The sequence below is a fragment of the Aedes albopictus genome, chromosome 3 (genome assembly GCF_035046485.1).
Source record: "Aedes albopictus strain Foshan chromosome 3, AalbF5, whole genome shotgun sequence".
In the NCBI taxonomy this organism is placed as follows: Eukaryota; Metazoa; Arthropoda; class Insecta; order Diptera; family Culicidae; genus Aedes; species Aedes albopictus.
Window position 1 is genome coordinate 430257043 of NC_085138.1, and position 23128 is coordinate 430280170.

The 23128-nt window shown below is 42.4% G+C and overlaps 1 protein-coding gene across 1 annotated transcript; it reads left to right on the top strand.

Moving 5' to 3' along the window:
- Nucleotides 1-19505: 19505 nt before the first annotated feature.
- Nucleotides 19506-22166, top strand: LOC134292078 (uncharacterized). The gene is made up of 2 exons (XM_062860807.1): nt 19506-20969; nt 21442-22166. The coding sequence occupies exons 1-2, from the start codon at nt 19701-19703 to the stop codon at nt 21739-21741; spliced, it is 1569 nt and encodes a 522-aa protein (XP_062716791.1). The 5' UTR covers nt 19506-19700; the 3' UTR covers nt 21742-22166.
- The last annotated feature ends 962 nt before the right edge of the window (nt 22167-23128 follow it).

Consider the following 23128-nt stretch of genomic DNA (forward strand, 5'->3'; position numbering starts at 1 on the left):
CTGATTAAACTGATTAAACGTCGCGATCACCAAGGCAATCTTCGATTACCTATTTCATTCGCAAAATCATGAAACATTTCAAATAAGCAAAAAATCATGGCTTACGCAGCAATTTAATCTGTTTGGTGAATATCCCTAATAACTTTAGTTAAAAAGTATGAATCCTCAGTACATTGTGTACGGAGAGATCCCTTGCACGTATTTCTTCAAGTAGTGCATCAGGAATAGCTTCAGGGTTTCTGTTAAAAATTAACACTGGTGATTCACTGGAATTGCTTCAGAGATTCATTAAAAAAATCCTCCAGGAAGTCGTCCAGAAATTTTTGCATAATTTATTTTAGCGATTCGGGAGTTCAGGAGTTCATATAGCGTTTCCTTCAAGATTTCCTCTATTTTCAGGGGGTGGCCAAAATGTTTGGGACAGGCAACTTTTTTTCTCTCTCCAAAAAATCCAAAATGCATCCAAAATTCTCAAATTTTGACTGTTTGTCAACCTATTATATGTGCATCACTGGTACAAATTTGGACTCGATTAATTAATCTTTCGCGAAGCTAGAATCATTCTCGTAAAACGCTTTTTTATGCAACCAATTTTTGAACTGTCATATCTCCAAAACCAGTGAACCGAATCGAATGAAATTTTGAACGTTTATCAACAATATATTAATACTTTATGCGACATTATAAAGTGTAATATTTTCTCACGACGAATAAAGTTATACCGGTTTGACGTTTTCACCCACACAGAGGAAAGTAAGTCAAATTTACAATACCACACAAAAATTACTAAATGTGTTCTTCCTTCAATCCAAATAGGCTCTACTACAGTGGTACAAATTCGTTTAAACGCACATACTTCTCTAAACATTCTCTGTATGTTGCTGCATATTAAAATTTATGATAATAACGCTCTAAGTATCACATGTAATAGTACTTGTAGAAATGCATATGGATATCAAAAATTATGAAATAATTTGCCAATAACAATTATGGAAAAATTGGAAAAAGTGCGTTTAAACGAATTTTCCTCCAGAAATTATATAGTTATTCTTTAAAAAAAAAATAAAACGAATTGAAAAGAATTCCTCTTTATTCGTGCAGATAGTATATGACGTGGGTGTCTGTCAAAATATATACCAGTAAAACACAGAAGCCCTTCAAGTAAAGTTTGGCGTAAAAAAATCAAGTGCGTTTAAACGAATTTGTACCACTGTATATCTAATCAGAGATATCTTGAGAACAGAAGTAAAATTTCTTTGGATATTGAAACTAAAATTTAATGACATTAAACCATACGCATCGGCAGAGGAAACAATCGCTACTCTTCAGAATACTACCAGTGACCCTGCACGGGCCCAAAGGATCAGCGGATACTTTTGCGTTCCTTGACGATGGATCATCTTTGACGCTAGTTGAAGACAGCCTGGTCAGAGTTGGGCGTCGAAGGTGTAACGATGCCGTTATGTTTGCTATGGACAGCGAACGTATCACGCACAGAGAAGGGGTCGAAGCAACTGTCGCTTACCGTTTCATCAACTGATGGGAAAAGATACTCACTCGAGGAAGTAAATCGTAAAGGAGTTTTCGTTGCCCACACAATCGCTGCCATACGATCATCTCTCCGAGCAGTTCGCACATCTTAAAGGTCTTCCTGTTAAGAGCTATTCCAAGGCGACTCCAAAGCTACTGATTGGAGTCAACAATCTAGATTTGATGGTTCCATTAAAAGTGCGCGAAGGATACAAACGCGAACCCATCGCTGCCAAAACCAGACTAGGCTGGTGTATCTATGGCGGTAAAGCGTGCGACGGATAACAATTATCAGTAAACTACCATGCCTGTGGATGTGCATGGGACCAGTCACTACACAACCTCGTCAAGGATTTCTTCTCTACGGAAGACATCAGTGTACCGCCCGTAGCTCCTCTCGTATCAGCAGCAGAAGAACGCGCTCTGCGAATACTACAGAATACTACAGTGCGGGTCGGAAATCATTTTGAGACAGGCCTATTATGGAAGTTTGACGATGTTGAACTTCCTGATAGTTATGGTATGGCTCGTCGACGACTGGAGTGCCTGGAGAAACGTATGATGCGGAACCCGGCTCTGAAGCAAGAGTTACAGACACAGCTGGAGGATTATCAGGCCAAAGGATATGCACATCGTGCCACTCAGGAGGAGCTAGCAAGCGCGGACATTCGACGCGTATGGTACTTGCCGCTAGGAGCAGTAGTGAACCCTCGGAAGCCAGGCAAGATTCGCATGATCTGGGATGCTAGAGCAGCCGTGAACGGGATCTCGCTCAACTTATTGTCCCGACCAACTTACGTCCCTTCCTGGTGTTCTAGTACGGTTTCGTCAATTTCATGTGGGAGTCTGCTCTGATATAAAGGAGATGTTTCACCAAATCCTTATACGCAAGAAAGATCGCCACTCGCAGAGGTTTCTTTGGCGCTGTGATTCGTCCGAAACACCTGAAGTGTACCTAATGGATGTTGCTACGTTCGGTTCGACCTGCTCCCCGGCATTAGGGCAATATATTAAAAACTAGAATGCCAAGGAGTTTTAAGAGACGTACCCTCGAGCAGTCGAAGGAATTGTCGACAATCATTATGTGGACGACTCTCTTAAAAGTTATGAGTCCACAGAGGAGGCAATAAAAGTATCCCAGGAAATGCGTTTCATCCACGCACATGGAGGATTCGAGCTGAGGAACTGGTTATCCAATAGTAGCGAAGTTCTGAACGCTTTAGGTGAAGTTAAACCCAGAGAAGACAAGAAATTCGCAACGGACAAGCAAAGCAACTTCGACCGTGTACTCGGGCTCCTGTGGTTGACACAGGAAGACTCATTCACCTTTTCAACCGAGATGAAGGAAGATATTAATGACCTGTTGCAGAGCGACCAACATCTTACTAAAGAAGAAGATTCTTCTTCAAGAAGTCTGGAGAGAAGGGATATAATGTGACAAAAAAGTGAACAACGATCTGCATCAAAGGTGGAAAAGTTGGACCTACCTGTTTAAAAATGTTCCTGAAAATTCCTCGCTGCTATTTCATTGCTGCTACTAAGGAGAGATATCAGGATCTTCAACTTCACGTTTTTGTGGATGCCAGTGAGAGTGCGTACAGTGCAGTAGCGTATTTTCGGACATCCAACGCTGATGGACTACCAGAATGTGCGCTCATTGCAACGAAAACGAAGGTGGCTCCCTTGAGGACTCAATCCATTCCTCGATTGGAGTTACAGGCTGCAGTACTGGGCGCTCGACTGTCGCAGTTCGTGGAAGAAAACCATACTCTACGCATTTCGAGGAAAGTCATTTGGAGTGACTCAGCAACCGTCCTCTCCTGGCTGCGAGCTGACCATCGACGATATAAACAATTCGTCGCGTGCAGGATCGGAGAATTTCTGATCATCACCGATGTTGCAAACTGGCGGTGGGTTCCAACCAAACAGAACCCAGCAGATCTTGCAACGAAGTGGGGAAACGGGCCCGACCTAACGGGCGAACAGCGTATGGTTCAGAAGTCCCGGTTTTCTTCAATTATCAGAAGACGAATGACCAGTGCAGAAAACATCGACGCCCTCACAGAAGAAGAGCCCTGCTATGCGCATAAGGCTACAAGTATTCCTGTACGTTTGGTAGAACTTGAGCGCTTCTCTCAGCTTACCCGAGCGACTCGAGCTGTCGCTTACGTTTTACGTTTCATTGAGAACCCAAAGCGGAAAGTCACACGACAGGAGGGATTAGTTGGCCCGTTAGCTTCTGAAGAACTGGTACGAGCTGAATGTCTGCTTATTCATGAGACACAGTGGCAATCTTTTTCGGACAAAATGGTTGTCCTTGTACGCAACTGATCGAAGCCTAGGACCGAACAAGAATTTCTGGGAAAATCTAATGCCCTCTATCAACTATGTCCAGTTTTGGATGAGCAAGGCATCCTTCGCGTTGATGGCAGAATCGGGGCAGCCCCAAATGTCAATATGCAAACAAAATTTCCGGCGGTTGAAGGCGCAGCTAAAGCTTGTCAATGGTGTAGAGTCTACAAAAGCACACTGGAGATTCCCCGTATGGCACCTCTGCCACTAGCAAGAATGGCGTCGTTTATGAGACCGTTTACCTACGCAGGCCTGGATTTCTTTGGGCCGTTAACAGTGAAGATCGGGAGAAGCAACGCAAAACGCTGGATGGCCGTGTTCACATGTTTGACCATACGGGCGGTACACGTTGAAGTGGCTCACAGTCTAACCACGGATTCGTGCGTCAAATGCAGTCGACGGTTCATTTGTCGCAGAGGAGCACCAGCCGATATTTATTCGTACAACAGAACCAATTTTCTAGGCGCCGCCAGACTTCTTCGGGATCAAGTTGAGCAGTTGGCCGTAACATTCAAGGGCACCGCTACCAAGTGGGTATTCATTCCACCTGGCACTCCGCATATGGGCGGAGTATGGGAGCGGAAACAGCCGTTGAAGCGGCGTACAACAACAACCGTAAACTGAATGACGAGGCGTTGGAAACGTTTATGGTGGAAGCCGAAGCTATCGTGAACAGCCGTCCTCTCACATATCTGCCGCTAACGTCGAAGGAAAGCGAAGCTCTCACTCCAAATCATTTTGTGCTGGGCAATTCGAGCGGCGTTAAACAACCTGCTGTCGAAGCAACGGATCTAGCGGTAGCTCTCCGCTCATCTTGGCACTAAGTTCAGCACCAGCTCGACATGTTTTGGAGGAGGTGGCTTAAAGAGTATTTGCCAACGCTGACAAGACGACCGAAGTGGTGTGGCAAAAGCAGTGGCGGAAGGACAACTGGTCCTGGTGGTCGGTGAAGGAAAAAGAAACGAGTGAACAAGAGGCCGTGTTGTCGAAACCATTCAAGGGGCTGATGGGAGAGTACGGCAAGCTATTGCCCAAACTGCGAGGGGACTTGTTCGTAGACCGGTGGCTAGGTTGGCAGTATTAGAGGTTGGTGAGGTTGGTAGAACTGGACCTGGTGGCCAGTGTTACGGGGGTGAGGATGTTGATACTGGCAACACTTCTGGTCACGCTCCGATTACGGCCGGAGGGAACCGTCAAACTAATGTCAGGGAATCTGTAGTGGTGGGTGATGACAATTAATAGAGCAATGTGATGGCCCGCCTCGTCATCGTTATTGTTGGCCAAAGTATAGTGAAGAACACTTGTGTAAGGTGAAAACTCACTTGAACTTTAATCAAAAATGTATTGCTAAAACTTAATCTAATTTGAACTTACAGCTATTTGTGCCCAGTATCTACAGTTATAAAAATTCATAGTTTGTTATCCCCGAGGACCTATGCAAAACGTTACACAAATTGTAAAATAGAGTCTAAATTGTTTGAACTTAACCTAAATTAAACTATATACAGATACTCTTCGTGTTAACGGTAGTACGGTTAGAATTGTGCAATAAATTACCCATGCAAACGATTTTCTGTGAGTACAAACATGGAATTAACCTATAACTTAAACTAATTAAAAATAAAATTTGCAGCTAAAGCTCTATTACCACCAATATAACGGTGTTGTGATTTGCTACAAGAAATCGACCAGGGGTTTCCAGTTCATAACCACAACGGGAACAGCCGATATCGGCGAGTATCTGATTTCACCCACGAAACAACGGTGCTTGAGGCGGTCCAAAAAAATGCGCGTTTGATCTGTACCAAATGATCATCTTGCGTAGACGTACGTAAATCACTGCAGCCTGCAACTCCAATCGTGGTACGGAGGTTAGCTGTAGAAGAGCTACCATCGCTTTGGGTGCAACTAATGCTAGAGTCTGCCGTCGATCTTGCACGAAGAAGTACGCTACCGATGAATACGCTTGCTCACTTCCATCCACGAATCTGTGCAGCTCAGTCTTCGTAACAAACAGGATCGAATCCCGGAAAGTAACTCCGAGGGATTCGTACGTTGTCCAACTCCTTTGAAGACTGCAACCACGAGTCGTACATTTATCCAACGAGACTTGCCAAGTTGGATAAATGGAAAGATTGCTAAGAAAATCGAATTTTACAACGAGTTTCATCCCTTTTTTATCGTTTCAGAGAGCTATTAATGGTGATTAAGCATAGGCTTCGAAGCCAGGACACATGGAGAAATGCCAGTGCCCCATCCCAGGAGAAGAGACTCCAACTAGGGTAGTGGACGTATTTTGGCCCTGGGCATGTATTTTGGCCCACCCTGGTTTTTTATTACATTTATCATATAATCTCTACCAAACTTCCGATAATCATTTGCCAAGATTTTGTAGAGATTTTATAATAAATGTAATAAAAATCCCAGGGTGGGCTAAAATACATGCCCCGGGCCGAAATACGTCTACTACCCTATAACGGAGTGTGCATTAACTTTCTTAGCAGCACCACTCCCAACGATTTTATGTTCATACACCATTCCCTAAAACGAAAGGGTTGGTACGGTTGTCCCTGTTTCTTCCTTCATTCAATTCAAAAAGGTTAGTCAATTATGTTATTCATAGGTGGATAACCTGATTGCCTTAAGCTTTTTAATTATCTTCCAATCCATCAGTCTGCACAGTGGGCCGGCTTAATATTTGAGTCACGTCGCAGATATGCGGAAAATATTAATGCTGTCAAGAAAATATCAGAAGGAATTTTGATATTTCCAGGATGCTTTTAGAGTTCCATACAAATATTTATGCATCATCTCTTTAATTATGCAACCATTTTTTTTTATTATGCAACACATTTCAGTTGCACAATGAACCAGTTTGGAAAAAATTGGCATTATGATACCAAAATGCGTTATCTATATAAATTAAAATGTCCATTTTGAGGGGCATTTCTTCATGGAACCGGTTGTCAAAAACAGAGTAGGCAGGCAGTACGACGTTTGCCGGGACTGCTAGTATAAAATAGAAATTATGATTACTGAATTGCATAAATACGTGCACTAGTGTGTACACAATCGGATCAACTACTGTAAATTGAAAACATGTACCGCAATGTTCGTCCTTTTGTGCATCCCTCCTGGCGAGGGCCAGTACGTCGCGTTCCAACATTGCTCAAAGGAAAGGGATCCAACATTTATTATCCACTTGCGTCCATTGCTGTTGCTGTTGCTGCTGCTGCTGCTGCTCCTGCTATAGCTGTTATCTACCAGGTCCCATGGGAGAAATGCTGCACATGAACCCATGAAATATAACTTTTCACTGTATGTAGGGTAGGTTGAATGAATTAGAATACTCACAGATAAAAATAATGATATTTACACGTCATGTAAACTTAATTCTAGTCATGTAAACTTAGTGTTATGATGGTTTACATGATATATCATGTAAATTTGTGTTATATGTCATGTAAATACTCAGAGTCATGCTGAATTACATGACATATAATGGAAGTTTACATGATATTTTATGACTTTTACATGAAATGTCATGTAAACTTCTGTGATATCCCACGCTCCAATCATGTGCATCATATGCCACAGAATTTTACACTCTTTTTTCGATCTGTGCTCGAGTTTAAGATACAAGCTAAAAAGGGTTATACAAGTAGAATTCATACGAATAGATAATAATATAAAAATCGTTTCGTACCACGAGCTTACAGTTGTGCAATCATCACTAGAACAAATCCGTATCCAAATCGCCGTTACCGATTTGAAAATTTGTTTTGTATTGTCACGATGAAACACCAAAAAATAAATGGTGCAATTTTTCGTGGAATTGCAATAACAGTATACAAATACCTTCAACTTCTCTGTACACACGCTGGTAATCATTTTTTTGTTTTTGATAAAAAAAACCCTAAAAATCGCAACCCCTCCGAATTAGCAATAAAAAAAAGTTGATTTGAGTTGATGCAATTTTTCGCACTACCACCCTCTTGGTTTATTTGTGTTCTCGGTGATCCTTTCTGCTCCAGAAATTTCTCCATTTGTCAACAGAAAATGTTTACATGCACTGCAACCTCTTGGTCCCGCTTGGCCCATCAAGGTCCGTTGTTTTGAGTGCAACATAGCATACCTACTCGTAAAATTTACAAGCCAAACAAGTACGCACTCCGCTGATGCTTCGCTTGGCGCTTGGTGCGATGGCATGATTGTTTTAACAAGCACACAGGATTACCTAACAAACCAAAAGGTCCACCCCCTAGAGGAGAGTGGTTGATAATGTGTAGAACAAATTACGATAATTTGGTTTATTTCCGAATAAATTTGATTTTTGTAAGAACCATGCGTCTCCATAGGTTTGTTTTAACTTGTAAAGATTTTTACTGTTCAACTCTTTTCAAACCTTCAATTTGGTCTGTGAGAGAAGATCATAGAGAACACTTGTTTATGAGGAACATAGTAGATAAGGTAGAACGAAACAACAAACATTCAATATTTTGCGGAAAAAAAATAAAAAAGAGAAATTCAAGGAAAAAATTAGAAAGAACGAAATCTTCTTTAAAGTGTTGGGTGAATGTGTTGTTGAATTTTATCCCATTTGATTGCTTTAAACTTTTATCCCCTACACAGCGAATAACGATTTTTGCTGGCACGTCGTCGCCACCCTCATCCTACTTCGCGGTTTTGGTCCTTGCTGGAACGAACCAAAAAGTGATAAAAGTCTGTCGCAGAAGTTTAAACTGTGGCAGTATTTTCGCTGTGTTGATTAAATCTCTCGCTCTAGTACTTTCCGGTTAGGTTGAAGGAAAGTGGGAAACAGGATACAATTATACAAGGCAGATGACTGAGGAATGTTGTGGGAATGATGGGGCTGATGTTTGTGACCAACGACGCCGTGATGAAAATTCTGCGTTCTCTATGATTGTTGTAGTTCAAAGCATTGTTGTAGAATGGTTTTGTAAAGCTAAAAAACCTGCTGTATGTTGAATTTATTCCTGGAATGTAAGTTCGAATATAAATGAAAAAGTTCGGCTTTCAGTTATGCTTCCGTTGCCTATTTTCCAGTTAGTCACAAATGTTTGACTGTATAAAATGAAAGATTTGCAGCTTTAAACAGTATTTATTTACTCCTGCTAGTTAATTAGTTTATCCTCACATTCACATGTTCACATCTGATTGACAGACACAGTTCAACCGAAATTCTCGACTGGAGTCAAAAAATTTCCCACTCCCAACCCGTTGCTCGTTTTCCCGTGAATAAATTAATTAATCTCCCGGCTAATTAATACCACAAATTCAAACTCATTACGTCGTCTTTGTTTTTCAAAAGCACCTACCGCACGCCACCCGGCCGAACTCGAGTATCATCCGTCTTGTTGGGAAAGCAAGAAAACGGCTCCCCATTAGTCCGAACGCGCCGGGGCTGTAAAGACTAAAGGCATTAATTATCTCTCGGAAAACGGATTATCTTCAGCGCAATGATTTGTCGAGTTTCGGTTCTTCGCGCGCCGAGTCGCTGGCCGAGAGAAAGGCGGAAGCATCTTTGAACGGAATCTGTTTGAGCATCAATTCAAGCGTGGAGATGAAAATTCAATAAATTAACGAATTTCACTGAACCAGCAGAATTCCACGGATGCGACCCTATACCTATGCGGAGTGCGTTGTCGTCCCGCGGCAGGGGACATTTCAGCCAGTCTCGATCAAATGGAAAACTTATTATCTCGTGATACGGGACCAACTAGTGAGGGTCCTGAAATGGGTGAGAATAAAACGGTAGCAAAAACAAATAAACAGAAAAGCGGTCCTTCGAAGGGGACATTTTCTCACAGTTAAGGGGCTGTCCATAAACCACGTGGTCATGAGGGGGGGGGGGGGGGGGTTCGGCCAATGAACATTTTGTAGTGTTTTTCTTCTGTCTTCTCCCCTGCAAGATGTTGGTATGCTGCGAGCAAAACCATACGGTGGTGCCTGATGTGTGGATTTCTTCTGATGTCAAGCGGGACCGAGATTGAGTGCCTACCACACTTGTACAGGGCTTATTCGGAATCCTTAGATGACAGACTTGTAGCAAAAAATGTCACCAAAATGATCGAGGCTGAGGGCTGAGTTTCCCTCCATCATCACCGACGAGGAAGTTTGTTCCAAGGAGGATAGCGAGAGAGCGTGACCTCTAGGCTACGCTAAAGACGATATCTGTGGGTAAAATTATTTCCCAACTCATCGGTATTTTGAAAAGTGTGAGATCCGTATGTTTGTCCAAGGGTATGGAAACGGATGATGGTCCTGTGGGATCGATTAAGTGGAAACGTAACCGTTTGTTGTTTGCATTTTCTTGCGAGAAATTAGTTGCTTCGTTCTTGGAAGTTGTGTGAATCTAAAGAAGATGTCTTTGTGTACCCAATCTGATTCATAGAATTGGTCTTATTTGCTATACAGCAATGCCAGATGTGCGCGTCTTCATATTTTTCTGCATAGACTTGCGTTAACATTTTGTTTTAGGAATTTTAACCCTCTAATACCCAAATTTTTTATTTTGATCTAAATATCATTTTTCGTCATCTTAAATCGATTTAAACATGTTTTGGAAGATGATTCTTTTTAATTCTCGATTTCGTGAATTTCGGTTTTAGTTTTTTAATTTTTATTTTTGAACATCCTCACAGTTTTATATTTTTTCTGGAAGCCTATTTGGTGTACGGATTTTTTTTTTATATGAAATCATTTTGAGATTTTATGATTATTGTTGAAATATTTTTTTTCATAGAAAATTTTAATTTCCGTGTAATTTTAAGGAAAATAATTAAAGAGTGTATTCCATTCTCTTAAACTATAAAACTAGGATAGAATGATTTGGGAAAAATTAAAAAAATATATGTTAATTGTAGCGATTTAATACAAAATAAACAATGACTTCTAGAAGGTGACTAAAAAATCAATTTCTCAAATTTTGATTTTCCGCGAAACAAAAATTATAAAAATGCTCAAACTCTACCCCCCGTCTAAAGGCGGGGTTGGGTATTAGAGGGTTAATATAGGGAAGTGGAACCATCTCGGCAGGGGTCCTATTTTGGGAACTTTCTGTTATAACTCAGCCAATTCTGAACCAATTGAAACTATTTTTGGAACGCGATGAGATACATATAGTAAAGCCTGTATCCGCAATATTCGGGACACAGAAACACATCTGTAACTCTGCAATGGATACATTAAAATTGCTGAAATTTTGTCTAATAACATCATAAGATGTGTTCATTTCACCTACAAAATTTCATGTGAATCGGTGCAGTACTTTTTGTTGTAGCAACGAAAGAGTAAAATGTGCGCCATTGAATTTTGTACAGCCCCTAGTTTTGCTTGTTAGCGCTGTAACTTTTGAATTTGGCAAACGAAATGGCTGACATTTTGAACACAAACCTCTCAATCTACATTTGTTGCATGGGCAAAATTTCAAAAAAATCGATGCACTATCAACAATTTTATAGTCGAAACATATTCTGGGACTGAACGTGATTTTAGCCTCTCAGACAGCAATAAGTCAGCACCCTTTATTGTTTCGCTTGTACTATTGAAAGTACTATACCAATAATCATCAAATTTAGCAGGCATAATATACACATAATAAACTAGCTTCTGTGAAATTTTCATGAAAATTGGCAGAGAAATTCAAAAGTTCTGAATAGGCAAAAATCGCACATGAAAGACACGAAAAATTTTCACTAACACTCACCCCTATCAACACCAGTAGCTTTCAAACCAATTGGTCAAAGTTGATGAAATTTTGCAAGAAAGTGTCTCTATAAGTATCATAACTGCTAACAAAATGTCATAATTATCATCACAGAACTTTGAACTGTAGCGTAAAAGAACCATCTACTATGCGAATGAAAATTGGTCATGATTGTACAAAATGCTTAAAAGCACGTCAATTTGTTTTTCATCCACATTTAAAAGTAATGCATCGATTTTTATGAAATTTGGCATAAATAATAAACATACACCAAAGAGTTCTCAGTCAATTATTTGGCCAAATTTACCGATTCATTACAGAGATACTGGCGTACTTCTGTGTCCCGTTTATTGCGGATACAGGCTTTATATAGCCGTGTACAAAATTTTAAATCAATTGGTTTGAACTTGACTGAGTTATAGCGAATAGTGCCAAAAAAAACCGGCCGCTGCCCAAGTGGTTCGCTACCCTATGTAGCTTTAGTAATCCTCGGACAGTCGCGTCTCCGGTCCTTTTCGATGCCTTTTTCATCACTTGAACAAATACAGTGGTAGACATTTGTTTCGACGAGGCAATTTTTTTTTTCTTTTTTTTTCGCAACTGTAATAATATTATGTTCTTTTTAATTTTTGGAGGATCTTCTAGGTAATTTGCATTAGTCAACGGGATGAAACCATATATTATTTATTTTATGGCCGTATAAAACAAGAAAAATAGAAAATTTGCCTAGACATTCGTTTAGCATAATTTTACATTTTTAGAATTCCATAATAAAAACTATCAAATTCGAATAATATCCAACACAATCATTTTGTATGATGACCTGTATTATGACTTGTAAATCATGAATTTGATCGTTTTTAGAAGTGTTGCCATATTAATTTTACATGCATCTCAAAACAATTAAAAAATCACGTATTTAAGTATTGTTTTGATGAAATATGATAGTTTAACTTGTATAAATCACAGCGTTTGCTACTATTATGTCTTCTAATAGCTCCCAATATCTGCTAAACTGTATTTTGGCTGAAATAACATACATTGGGCGTCTCACATTTTGAGAAATGGCAATGAAATTTCTAACATAAACTACTTGTTTCATAATTTAGACGTTCTTTTCACATTAATTATGTTAAAAATGAATGTGGTTCAAATCTAATACTCATTTATAATATATTTCTTCAGATTGAAAGAAATAAGCCAATGTTTTGACCATGTCATGCATTTTTGTATGAACATCTGCTTTAAAATAAACAGGGGTCAAAAATTCCGACTCTTCTTGCAGTTCTTTCACTTGGCAGTCTTCTAATTCAATTAGTATTGCTAGTATTAAACAGTTATACTTCAGAGGCATTAGGATACGTCTTTATTACTACACAGAACTACTTATTTTAGCTTTTATCATTCCCATTTTGATGTTTAACCAACCGAATATCTATATACTTTATTTTCTCACGACATTTTATGCAATAATTTAAACATTTCCAACAATAATTCTGTGCCATATTTTAAAAAACAACTAATCTAGCTTACATTAGAGTGTTTAAAGAAAGCATTTTCCTTGAAAAAATAATTTACCATCGTTTCTTCTTATCGGGACATTTTTTGTAATGTTTCTTTGAATGTCACAAATAAATCAACTTTTTAGGTCAGTTATCTTGTTAACACGTCATAAACTAAGTGCATTGTGGTATATTCTCGAAATACACTCACGAAATTACAAAAATACTGTTGAAAACCAATTTTTCATTCATCTCGACTAAACGAATGTTTAGGCAAAAAATGACATTTGAAAGGTTTTTACCCTCGTTTTTGTTTCAGTGTATATGTAAGTGTGTTGTATCACCTTTTCATAAAGAGTACTAGATATACAATCGCTGCCATAAAAAAAAATATCATAAAATCTTTTGTATGAGTTTCCTGACAAATTTTTGAAAATTTTTGGGCCTCGGCTAAACGAATGTCTATCACTGTATCGACTATAACGCATACATTCATTTGAACATCACACATGACCAATCGTATCCCTTGAAGTTTGCTCTTTTACTAACAGCACCCAAATTTCCGTGACACCTAGGTCTGAAAGATCGTACAGCTGTCTACATCTTTCTTAGGTGTCCAACTAACCATCCTTTATTCCCATCTCGAAGCAATCGCAAGGACATGGCCACGACAGTTCTCGACCATTGGAGGTTTGCGTCAGTCTTGTACTGACGCCTCTAGCGTCCAAGTTACCAACTAATCATATGAAGTTCTAAATGGTAGATCTATTCAAGCCCTGAAACTTTGCCAAAGAAAGTATTGCGCTATATTTTAACACACCCGAGATAATTGTCCATACCCCAAAAAGCCAAAATCTCATAAGTTCTTAGTCTCCTATAACGGTTACCCCTAGGAGGAGTCCATTTAATAGGAATTCGTTTAGTAAGAGACTCGACTATACTATCAAGAACCCTGCTATGCATCACCATTTAACACTGCTATCAAGAACGCATAATCATAATACAAGGCATGCAAACAATTTGGCGCGATCTAGAGCTATTTACTCATAGCTTGGTCAGACGAGGATAACTTTCAACGGACCTTCTGCATACAGCAACGTACGTGAGTGACTTATGCGCGTTGTTCCAGTATCATGGACCCTCTCGAGTCCCTTCAAATCTCGCAGAGGATTACGGCAAGGTTATGGCCTTTCGTGCTTGCTGTTGAACATTGCTTTAGTGGGTGTAATAAGGATAAACACGAGTAGAACGGTTTTCACGAAGTCCGTTCAGCTGCTTGGTTTGGCTGGTGATATAGATATTATAGTTTTATAGTACCTAATAAAATTATAACTCAAAAACTTCTTAGCCTGTCAAAAAAAGACTTGAATACTTTTTGTGGTCTTATAACAGGGCACTGTGCAAGTAAATACCATTTGAAACAACTATGTATACTCGAAGATGATACCTGTCGTTTCTGTAATAGGGACAAGGAGGATTCTGAACATTTGTTATGTACCTGTGAAGCACTTTTCTAACAAAGATGCACATTTTTCGATAAAGGTTTTATAAAACCATCAGATGTATGGATGACTTCTCCTAGCAAGGTAATACATTTCATTCGATCTGTTATACCGTACTGGGATAATGCCTACAGTCAGCAAGTGGAAATCACTCAAACTCATAGTGATATGACACACTGATATGGGCAAAAACATTAAAACGGGGCCGTCCACAATAGATCAAAAAAACTGGTCGCAGTGGAAAATGTACCCAACAGGAAAAAAAATAGATATTATAGTTCGTAAATTTGAGACGATGGCGGAAACGTACATCCGACTAAAGAATGAAGCCAGGCGAATCGGATTAGTTATTAATGTGTCGAAGACAAATTACATGATGGCATAGGGCTCCAGAATCACCAAGCCCGCCACCCCGAATTTCTATCGACGGTGATGAAGAATTTGTACTTTGTACCTCGACCCACTGGTGACCACCGACAACGACACCGGCAGAGAAATGCAGACACGCATTGGGGCAGGAAATCGAGCCCTTGGGTTCCGCGGAATTCTACGATCGAACAAAGTTCGCCGTCACGCGAAGTTAACTATCTACAAAACGCTGATAAGATCGGTAGTCCTCTATGGGCACAGAGCATGGACTATACGTGCAAAGGACCAACGCGCTCTTGGAGATTATGAACGGAAGGTGTTGCGTACCATCTCCGGCGGAGTGCAGATGGAAGAGGCTAAAAAGCAGCTGATTTTTTTTTTATTTATTTATTTTTTTTTATTTTTGTTTTTTTTTTATTTTTTTTATGGATAATGAACTCATCAGCTAAGTAGATGAAGGCGGGGCGGGTTTCTCTATGCCTCTCTATTTACAGGTCCTTTCGGGCGGCGACTTCGGGGACGATGAGCAAGCAGCGCAACGTGGGACCACACAGCAGGACGATGTACCACCAGCCAATCGTATTCAATGCAGCTACCACAAGGTACGCGTTCAGACGGGGATCTTCGCTCCAACGGATTAACTTCTGTTGAACGGGTTTATTCCTTGCTCCAATCGACTTATTAGATCCGATTTAGGTCCTATATGAACTGTACAAAATTTCAGCGCAATCGGTGAAACTATAATTTAGCGCAAGCGGTTCAAAGTTTGCAAAGGATTTACTATGGGAAAAGTTACAATTTCAGATAAAAAACCCCAGAGGTCGCCCCTTGTCTCTTTAATTCAAATCGATCAATGCTTCTTGTAGAATAATAATTTATGAAACTTTACTTCGAAGACCGCAAAACTATTGGATGCTTGTGGAAAAAGTTATTGATTTATTACCGATTAGAGAGCCAACGAACGGCTTTTTGTTTTGTTTTATCAGCAGCACTGCTGCTGCCGTTGTTGCATGGGGTGGCGGGAGGCATCACTGTTGGATTGGAGTAGTGGCAGCCCCTTGGTGAAATATGGATAAATGAGGTGGAGTCAACCTCCTGGACAACCGTCAGTTGACTGCCTACTCAAATATGTATGTGTGTGTTAGCGACGAAGCTTTTAGCTGATCAAGTGTTTTTGTTTATAATTGTATTTTTAGTCCGTACTATTTTGTCGCTGGAATTAGACGTCGATGAGACAAACGTAGTTGTTTTTATTCTGGTGTGAAGAAAATCCCGGGTCGGGTTACGGTTTCGATCGGTTTGGATGTAAAACCGTACGCTGGGATTCTAACAATCACCACCCCCAGAAACAGCAGCAGCCAAAGCAGCAGCTGCAGTGCTGCTAATAAAACAAAACAAAAAGCCGTTTGTTGGATCACTTATCGGTAATAAATAAATCAATAACTTTTTTCATAAGCATCCAATTGTTTTGCGGTCTTCGAAGGAAAGTTTCATAAATGATTTTTCTACAAGAAACGTTGATCGATTTGCATTAAGGAGACAAGGGGTGACCTCTGGGATTTTTTATCTGAAAGTGTAACTTTCCCCAAGTAAATCCTATGTAAACTTTGAACCGCTTGCGCTAAATTATAGTTTCACCGATTGCGCTGAAATTTTGCACAGTTTATATGGGACCTGAATGGAATCAAAAAAGTCGACTGGAGCGAGAATTTGATGTGTGTCCCATACTACTGTACACACAAAAGCTTCATTTGCGGTAACTTTGGCAATCGGCAGTTGGCCGATCGGTTGCTGCATGGTGTGTGGTTTTGCTCTGCTGCACTCATAACAATTTCGTATAGCACTTCGGACGGCCTTCCGCCCATTCAATGGCCAGAACTCGTCCCGGACGACCGAAAGAGTCATCATGATCCCGCCATGAACAAGCTGACGATGATAGTACTTCAGGAGAAGTCGGGTGAACTGACGAAAACCGGGAAGGACGACTTGATGTTTAACGTCGTACCAAAGACAAAATTCGGTCTTTGGTCGAACGGTGTATCGGACAGCCACAATCGGCCACCAACACGGATTAGTCCTTCAGCGTCTGGAAACGGGCTCAACAAGCGAAGAGACGACTTGCTCGAAGCCGTGAATCCCTTCTTCAAGCGCTTCAGGTCTTCGGGAAACGCTTCAGCCTGAACAAGCTTCACCAAGACTGCCTTTGCGTTTTGTAGTTCGGCAATATCCGACTGTATGGAGGAGAGTTTGGTACGACGAAAACCTGTCGAATAGGGGGTCAGGACGATGAATCTAGGTGGTGAGAACCACGTCTTTCTCAGCTCGAGTTCCTCATCCATGATGTTTCTCTCTGGAAGACACTACGAAGGCCACGTAGACTTGTCGTTGCGTAGCCACATGGAACCGAACTTCCACAGATCACTGTTGATCAGCTCTTCGAAGGTGACTCCACGTGAAACCATATCAGCGGGGTTTTGTTTCCCAGCCACATGTTGCCAGTTTGAACCAACGATAGTAGCTTGAATCTCGGCGATTCGGTTCGCCACAAATGTCTTCCAGGTACGCGGGGGATCCTACAGCTAATGAAGGACAATTGTCTAGTCGGACCAGAAGACACATGCTTGAAATTGCATGTCCAGAGCGTTAACGATCTTTTCGTACGAGCAAGAAGCGAGGAGAGTGACACATAACTCGAGGCGTGGGATGTTGGTGGAACTCAGGGGAGCCACTCTCGATTTTGAAGCAAGTAGACTCACTTGCACGTGCCCATCAGCGGCCTCGGACCGCACATATATGCATGCATCGTATGCGGTCTCAGACGAATCCGCAAAGCAATGTAACTCTGCAGATAAGAAATTGGTAAGATGGAAAAGCGCTCGCAGAATTGGGTCCATCTGAGCTGAAGATCTGGAGAAACTTCGTCGTCCCAGTCCAAGGTTTGGAGCCAGAGATTCTGTATAAGAACTTTCGCCTCTACGACGACGGGAGAAATTACGCCAAGGGGGTCGTAAAGCTGTGCACTAGCGGAGAGGATGAGGCGTTTAGTTGGCGGTTGATTCTTTACACGGTAACGGAGAAGTCCAAACGAAACACGTCCGCTTCTAGTTCCCATCGAATTCCGAGGGTTTTGATGCTTTCGTCGGGGTCGAACTTCATGGACGATTGCATTCCGAGCTCATCAAGAGATAGACCAGCCAAAACTGGAAGTGAATTGGAGCACAACTTACGAAAACGAAATCCACCTTTTTGAAGCAGATCGCCTAACTCCTCACGCAGTTGGATGGCTTCATCGGTGCTGTCGGCTCTTCCGATGAGGTCGTCTACATACACGTTCTTCTTAATCGCCGCGCTAGCTTTCGGGAACGGACATCCTTCATCTTCGACAAGCTGTAAGAGAGTTCGTGAGGCGAGGAACGAGGACGGAGCAAGACCATAAGTGATTGTGCCCAGTTCATACGTTGGAATGGGCTCAGACGCGTGAAAACCCCACAGGATTCTTTGTAGTGGACGGTCCTGTGGATGCATCGAGACGAGACTTGGCGATACATCTTCTCAATGTCCGCCACCAGAGCTACCGGAAACTTCCTGAAACGAAGGATTAGGCTCAGGAGGTCGTCATGAATCACGGGTCCCACGAGTAGCGAATCATTGAGCGAGTGCCCGGAGCTGGTGTTGGCCGACCCATCAAAGGAGTTAACAAGCTTTCGCATTGTCTTCTTCAGCTTCTTGAACAGCAGCCATGTGGCCGAGGGCGATGTATCCGTGGAGGAAGTCGTGGTACTGCTTCTTCATACCTTCGTCTTTCGACAGTCGCTGTTCTAACGGCCTCAGTCGGCGGATGGCAAATGCTTTCGATACTCCAATCATTTGCTCGTGATCGGGGTGCTTTGGCATCCGGACGACGTATCGACCTGTCGGATCGCGGGATACGGTTTCCTGATACTAGTTCTCGCGCTTCTGTTCCTCTACAGTCTACGGAGTAGTTTGGTCCATGCAGCTCCTCGATGCGCCAGAATCGCTCTAGCAGTTCGTTTACGGGGGTCACTGTCGCCGCATGACAAGTTACAGCGGATCGCTCGCCTGTTTCCTGCGGGTCTTCGAACTTTCCGGCAACGATCCAGCCGAAAATAGTCTCGACGAGCAAAAGATCATGGTTTGGTAAAAGAAATCGTCCATCTCGGCGGAACGAATAGAAATGTTCAGCACCAATTTATCATGTCGACTCTCCTGGGAGTGCTGAAGTCGGGGTCAGCTAGAGCAAACCTGTCGGGAATGTCCCATCGAGTGGTGGAGAACGACACAGACGGTGTATCGCTGGTCACCTCCCGAAATACCAGGAATTTCAGGGTATTGCCTTCAACTCCATCGATCGAAGCGTTGACGACCTTTCGGGAAAGGTGAAGCAATTGGCTAACTCCGCTAGCAATGATGGTTCTCCGTAGTTGCATGTCCGAAAGATCGTGAAACTATTGAGAACTTGAGCTACAGGTCCTAAGCCCTGGCCATCGTGTAAAGAAAAATGGATAAACCCCAATGCCAAGGTGTCATGCGACCCGTGCCGAGGGCTGAATGGTTGAGGGGGTTCTAAACATGCTCAACCGCGAACGGAGCCTGGGGTGCACCAGGGCGAACACCCCAGTAAGCAGCCCTTACTGCACTACGGCGGGGCACTGGTGCAGCGGACATTTATTTCCCTAGCTACTCGTGGGACCAAAAATGAGTACAAATTCTACAAACAACCTTCAAGGTGACGACTGCCTCTCTCAGTCGTGTGAGAGCGAAGTGGAGAATACTCTGAGTCAGCTTGGCCTTACCGAAGACCAGCTACTCAGTAGTTCGCAGGAGAAGATGGAAATATCCTGCCCCTCAACGCCTACCTCCCGGAGCAGCACATGTTTCGACAAAGCTGATCCAGATCTACAACACCCCTCATCGACCGACTCCAACCTGCTAGACATGGAAGATAACGAAGATGATGGTATACGGATCGTCATCAACCCCCAAGAATCTTTAGCAAGTAGCAAAGGATCCGAAGATAACAAGGGTTCTACGGAAGCCAAGGGGGCTCCGAGTAAGAAATTCCCCACACTCACACGCTCGCAGAGGAAGCAGCTTAGAACTCTCCGTGAGAAGGGAAAAGACCGGAATGAGGCCTTGTCCATAATCCTGAATAAGGAGAGCGAGCCCACTTCCTCAAAACGCTCGAGAAACGACCTAGACAAATCCGCCACAGAGGACCCCAAACAAAAAAGGGTGAAGCACCATCTGGATCCGAGAGAGCGCGCCCAACAGTCCACAAACAGCGCGCCTCAGAAAAACGTGTCTGGACAACAAAACCCACCCATGAGGAAAACACCTGGTATCAGCTACAGTGATATGGCCAAAAGCGTGAAGGTCGGGATAATACCCAAAGACTTTCCCACCGTCCAACTCACTACAGCCCAGCTAGACCTTCTACAAGAAGCACTCCTGCTCAGAGTAGTTCAACAACGAAACGAGCCAATAAAACCCAAATTCAACAACCTCATCTACAAGTCCGGTTACATGGTTCTAATCTGTAAGGATCAAGAGACTGCTGAGTGGTTAAAGAGAATATCCCCATCCATGAAACCCTGGGAAGGTGCAGAGCTGATGGCAATGGACGAAGTGGCGATTCCACGTCCAGAGATGATCCGAGCATTCTTCCCACAAAGCTCCAGCTATGACGACGACCGAATAAAGGCTCTCATAGAAAGCCAAAATGACATCACAACAACTAATTGGCGTATTGTGAAACGATCCATTCTGAAAGACATTCATGTCGAATGGATCTTCACAGTAGAGGGTGCGTCGATGGAAAAGTTGAAGAAGTCCAAATACACCCTCAACTACCGATTTGGTGAAATCCAACTAAGGAAGATTACAGATCAACCGACTGCCGATACCGCCAATCCGACTGGAAGGCCGACCCAAGAGCAATCTGAGGAGGCCTCCTGTTCGGGCAAGGTTCGGCTAACTGGAAGGCCGACCCAAGAGAAATCTGAGGAAGCCTCCGGTTCGGGCGAGGCAAGGTTGCAACCATTCATTTGCAAAAATTTACATTCATTTGCTATTATCTCAGTTCAGAAGCATGCTATCGAAAAACAATGTATGGATGAATTTAACCTTGCAGTTTTATCTGAAAGTTTGCCGAATAACATTGGGGTCGCAAACGTATACCAAAGTCGTGAGCGAGCTGTGGAGGCAACTCTCCACGCGGTGAATGTAAATTTCATTCACGCTGTGGAAAGTTGCCTTCACAGCTCGCTCACGACTTTGGAATGCGTGTGCGACCCCAATGTTATTCGGCAAACTTTCAGATAAAACTACAAGGTTAAATTCATCCATTACATTGTTTTTCGATAGCATGCTTCTGAACTGAGATAATAGCAAATGAATGTAAATCTTTGCAAATGAATGGTTGCAACCTTGGGGCGAGGTTAGTAAATCTCACCCCAAAAGCACCATAAAGGCTAGTCAGTCCGCCTCTAAAGGAAAAGCTCGAAGCTTACATGCGACTCCCTGCTCTAGTGGTACCAAACCAAAGGTATCTAAACAGGGCAAAGGGAGTGCAAAAAGCGATAGTTTGACCACAGAGGCGAAACTGGCGGGCCAGGTCGCTACAGGGAAGAGAAACAACCCAAACTGTAACACCAAACGACACCCTGATGATCCGCAACATCCAAAGCCGGATAGTCGTCGTCCGGAAAAAGGCGGGAACCCCGGAAATGGCGACTAAAGTTCTGCAAGTGAACCTCCACCATGCTGAGAGCGCCACGGGTGTGCTCTGTCGGAGGTTCACCAAAGAGAATCTAACCGTGGCCCTCATTCAAGAGCCATGGGTCAATAAATCCAGAATACAAGGTATTCCACAACACTCATGTAAGTTGGTATATGATGACAGCCAGCTTTCTCCTAGAGCGGCTATTTTATTACATAACAACTGTAAATACTTTCCAATTTCAGAATTCATAAAAAGGGACATCGTAGCTGTCAGGATGGAGGTACCTTCCGCTAGAGGGAGTAGAGAGATCTTGATGGTCTCGGCATACTTCCCAGGTGACGTGGACGAAATCCCTCCTCCAGAAATAGCTGCGCTCGTAGCCTACAGCCACCGACACAACATCCCCTTCGTCATAAGGTGTGACGCAAATGCACATCACACCGTGGGAAGTACAATTATAAACACCAGAGATGAGTACCTGTTACAGTTTCTCTCTTCCAAGAACATGTCAATTTGTAATGTTGGTGACAAGCCCACGTTTGAAAACTTCATTCGTCAGGAAGTTTTGGACTTGACTCTATGTAGTCGGTCTATCTCTGATAAAATAAAAAACTGGCATGTTTCTGAAGAAATATCAATGTCAGACCACAAACACATCATCTTCGAATGGGAAGGGGGTCTAACGATAGAAAAAACGTTTAAAGATCCTAAGAAAACTGTTTGGGAATCCTACTCAGCTATCCTACAATCTGAAGAGTACATCATAGAAAGTCACATCAAGTCCATTACACAATTGGAAGATGCGTCCAAATCCATTAAAAACAAAATCCTTAATGCCTACCAAGAGAGCTGTCCAACTAAATCAATTAGTTCGAGCAGAGACGTTCCATGGTGGAATAAAACTCTTGAGAAGCTTAGGAAAACTGCGCGTAGGGAATTCAATCGTGCCAAGCGAACCGGCGATTGGAGCCTATACAGAAAGGCCCTGACGAACTACAACAAAGAAATAAGGTCAGCCAAACGGAAATCGTGGATTCTAATGTGTGAAAGCATAGAGAATACACCCGTAGTGGCCAGCCTCCAAAAAACTCTTTCAAAAGACCACTCCAATGGTGTGGGTAGCCTCCGAAAGACGGATGGTTCGCTCACTGTAGAGCCTAGCGATACACTGAGCGAATTGTTAAAGATCCACTTCCCTGATTCAATCCCTGAGTCGAGCATCGGCGACCAAGACACTGGAATTGCTGTTTCAGATCCACAAGAGATCCAATCATGGGTTTCTGGATCTAAAAAAGACGCAATAAAGGTTGCAAAGGAAGCTTTCACTCGGGCCAGGGTTGAGAGGGCTGTGAGATCTTTCGAGCCATTTAAGTCTCCTGGCATGGATGGAATATTCCCAGCG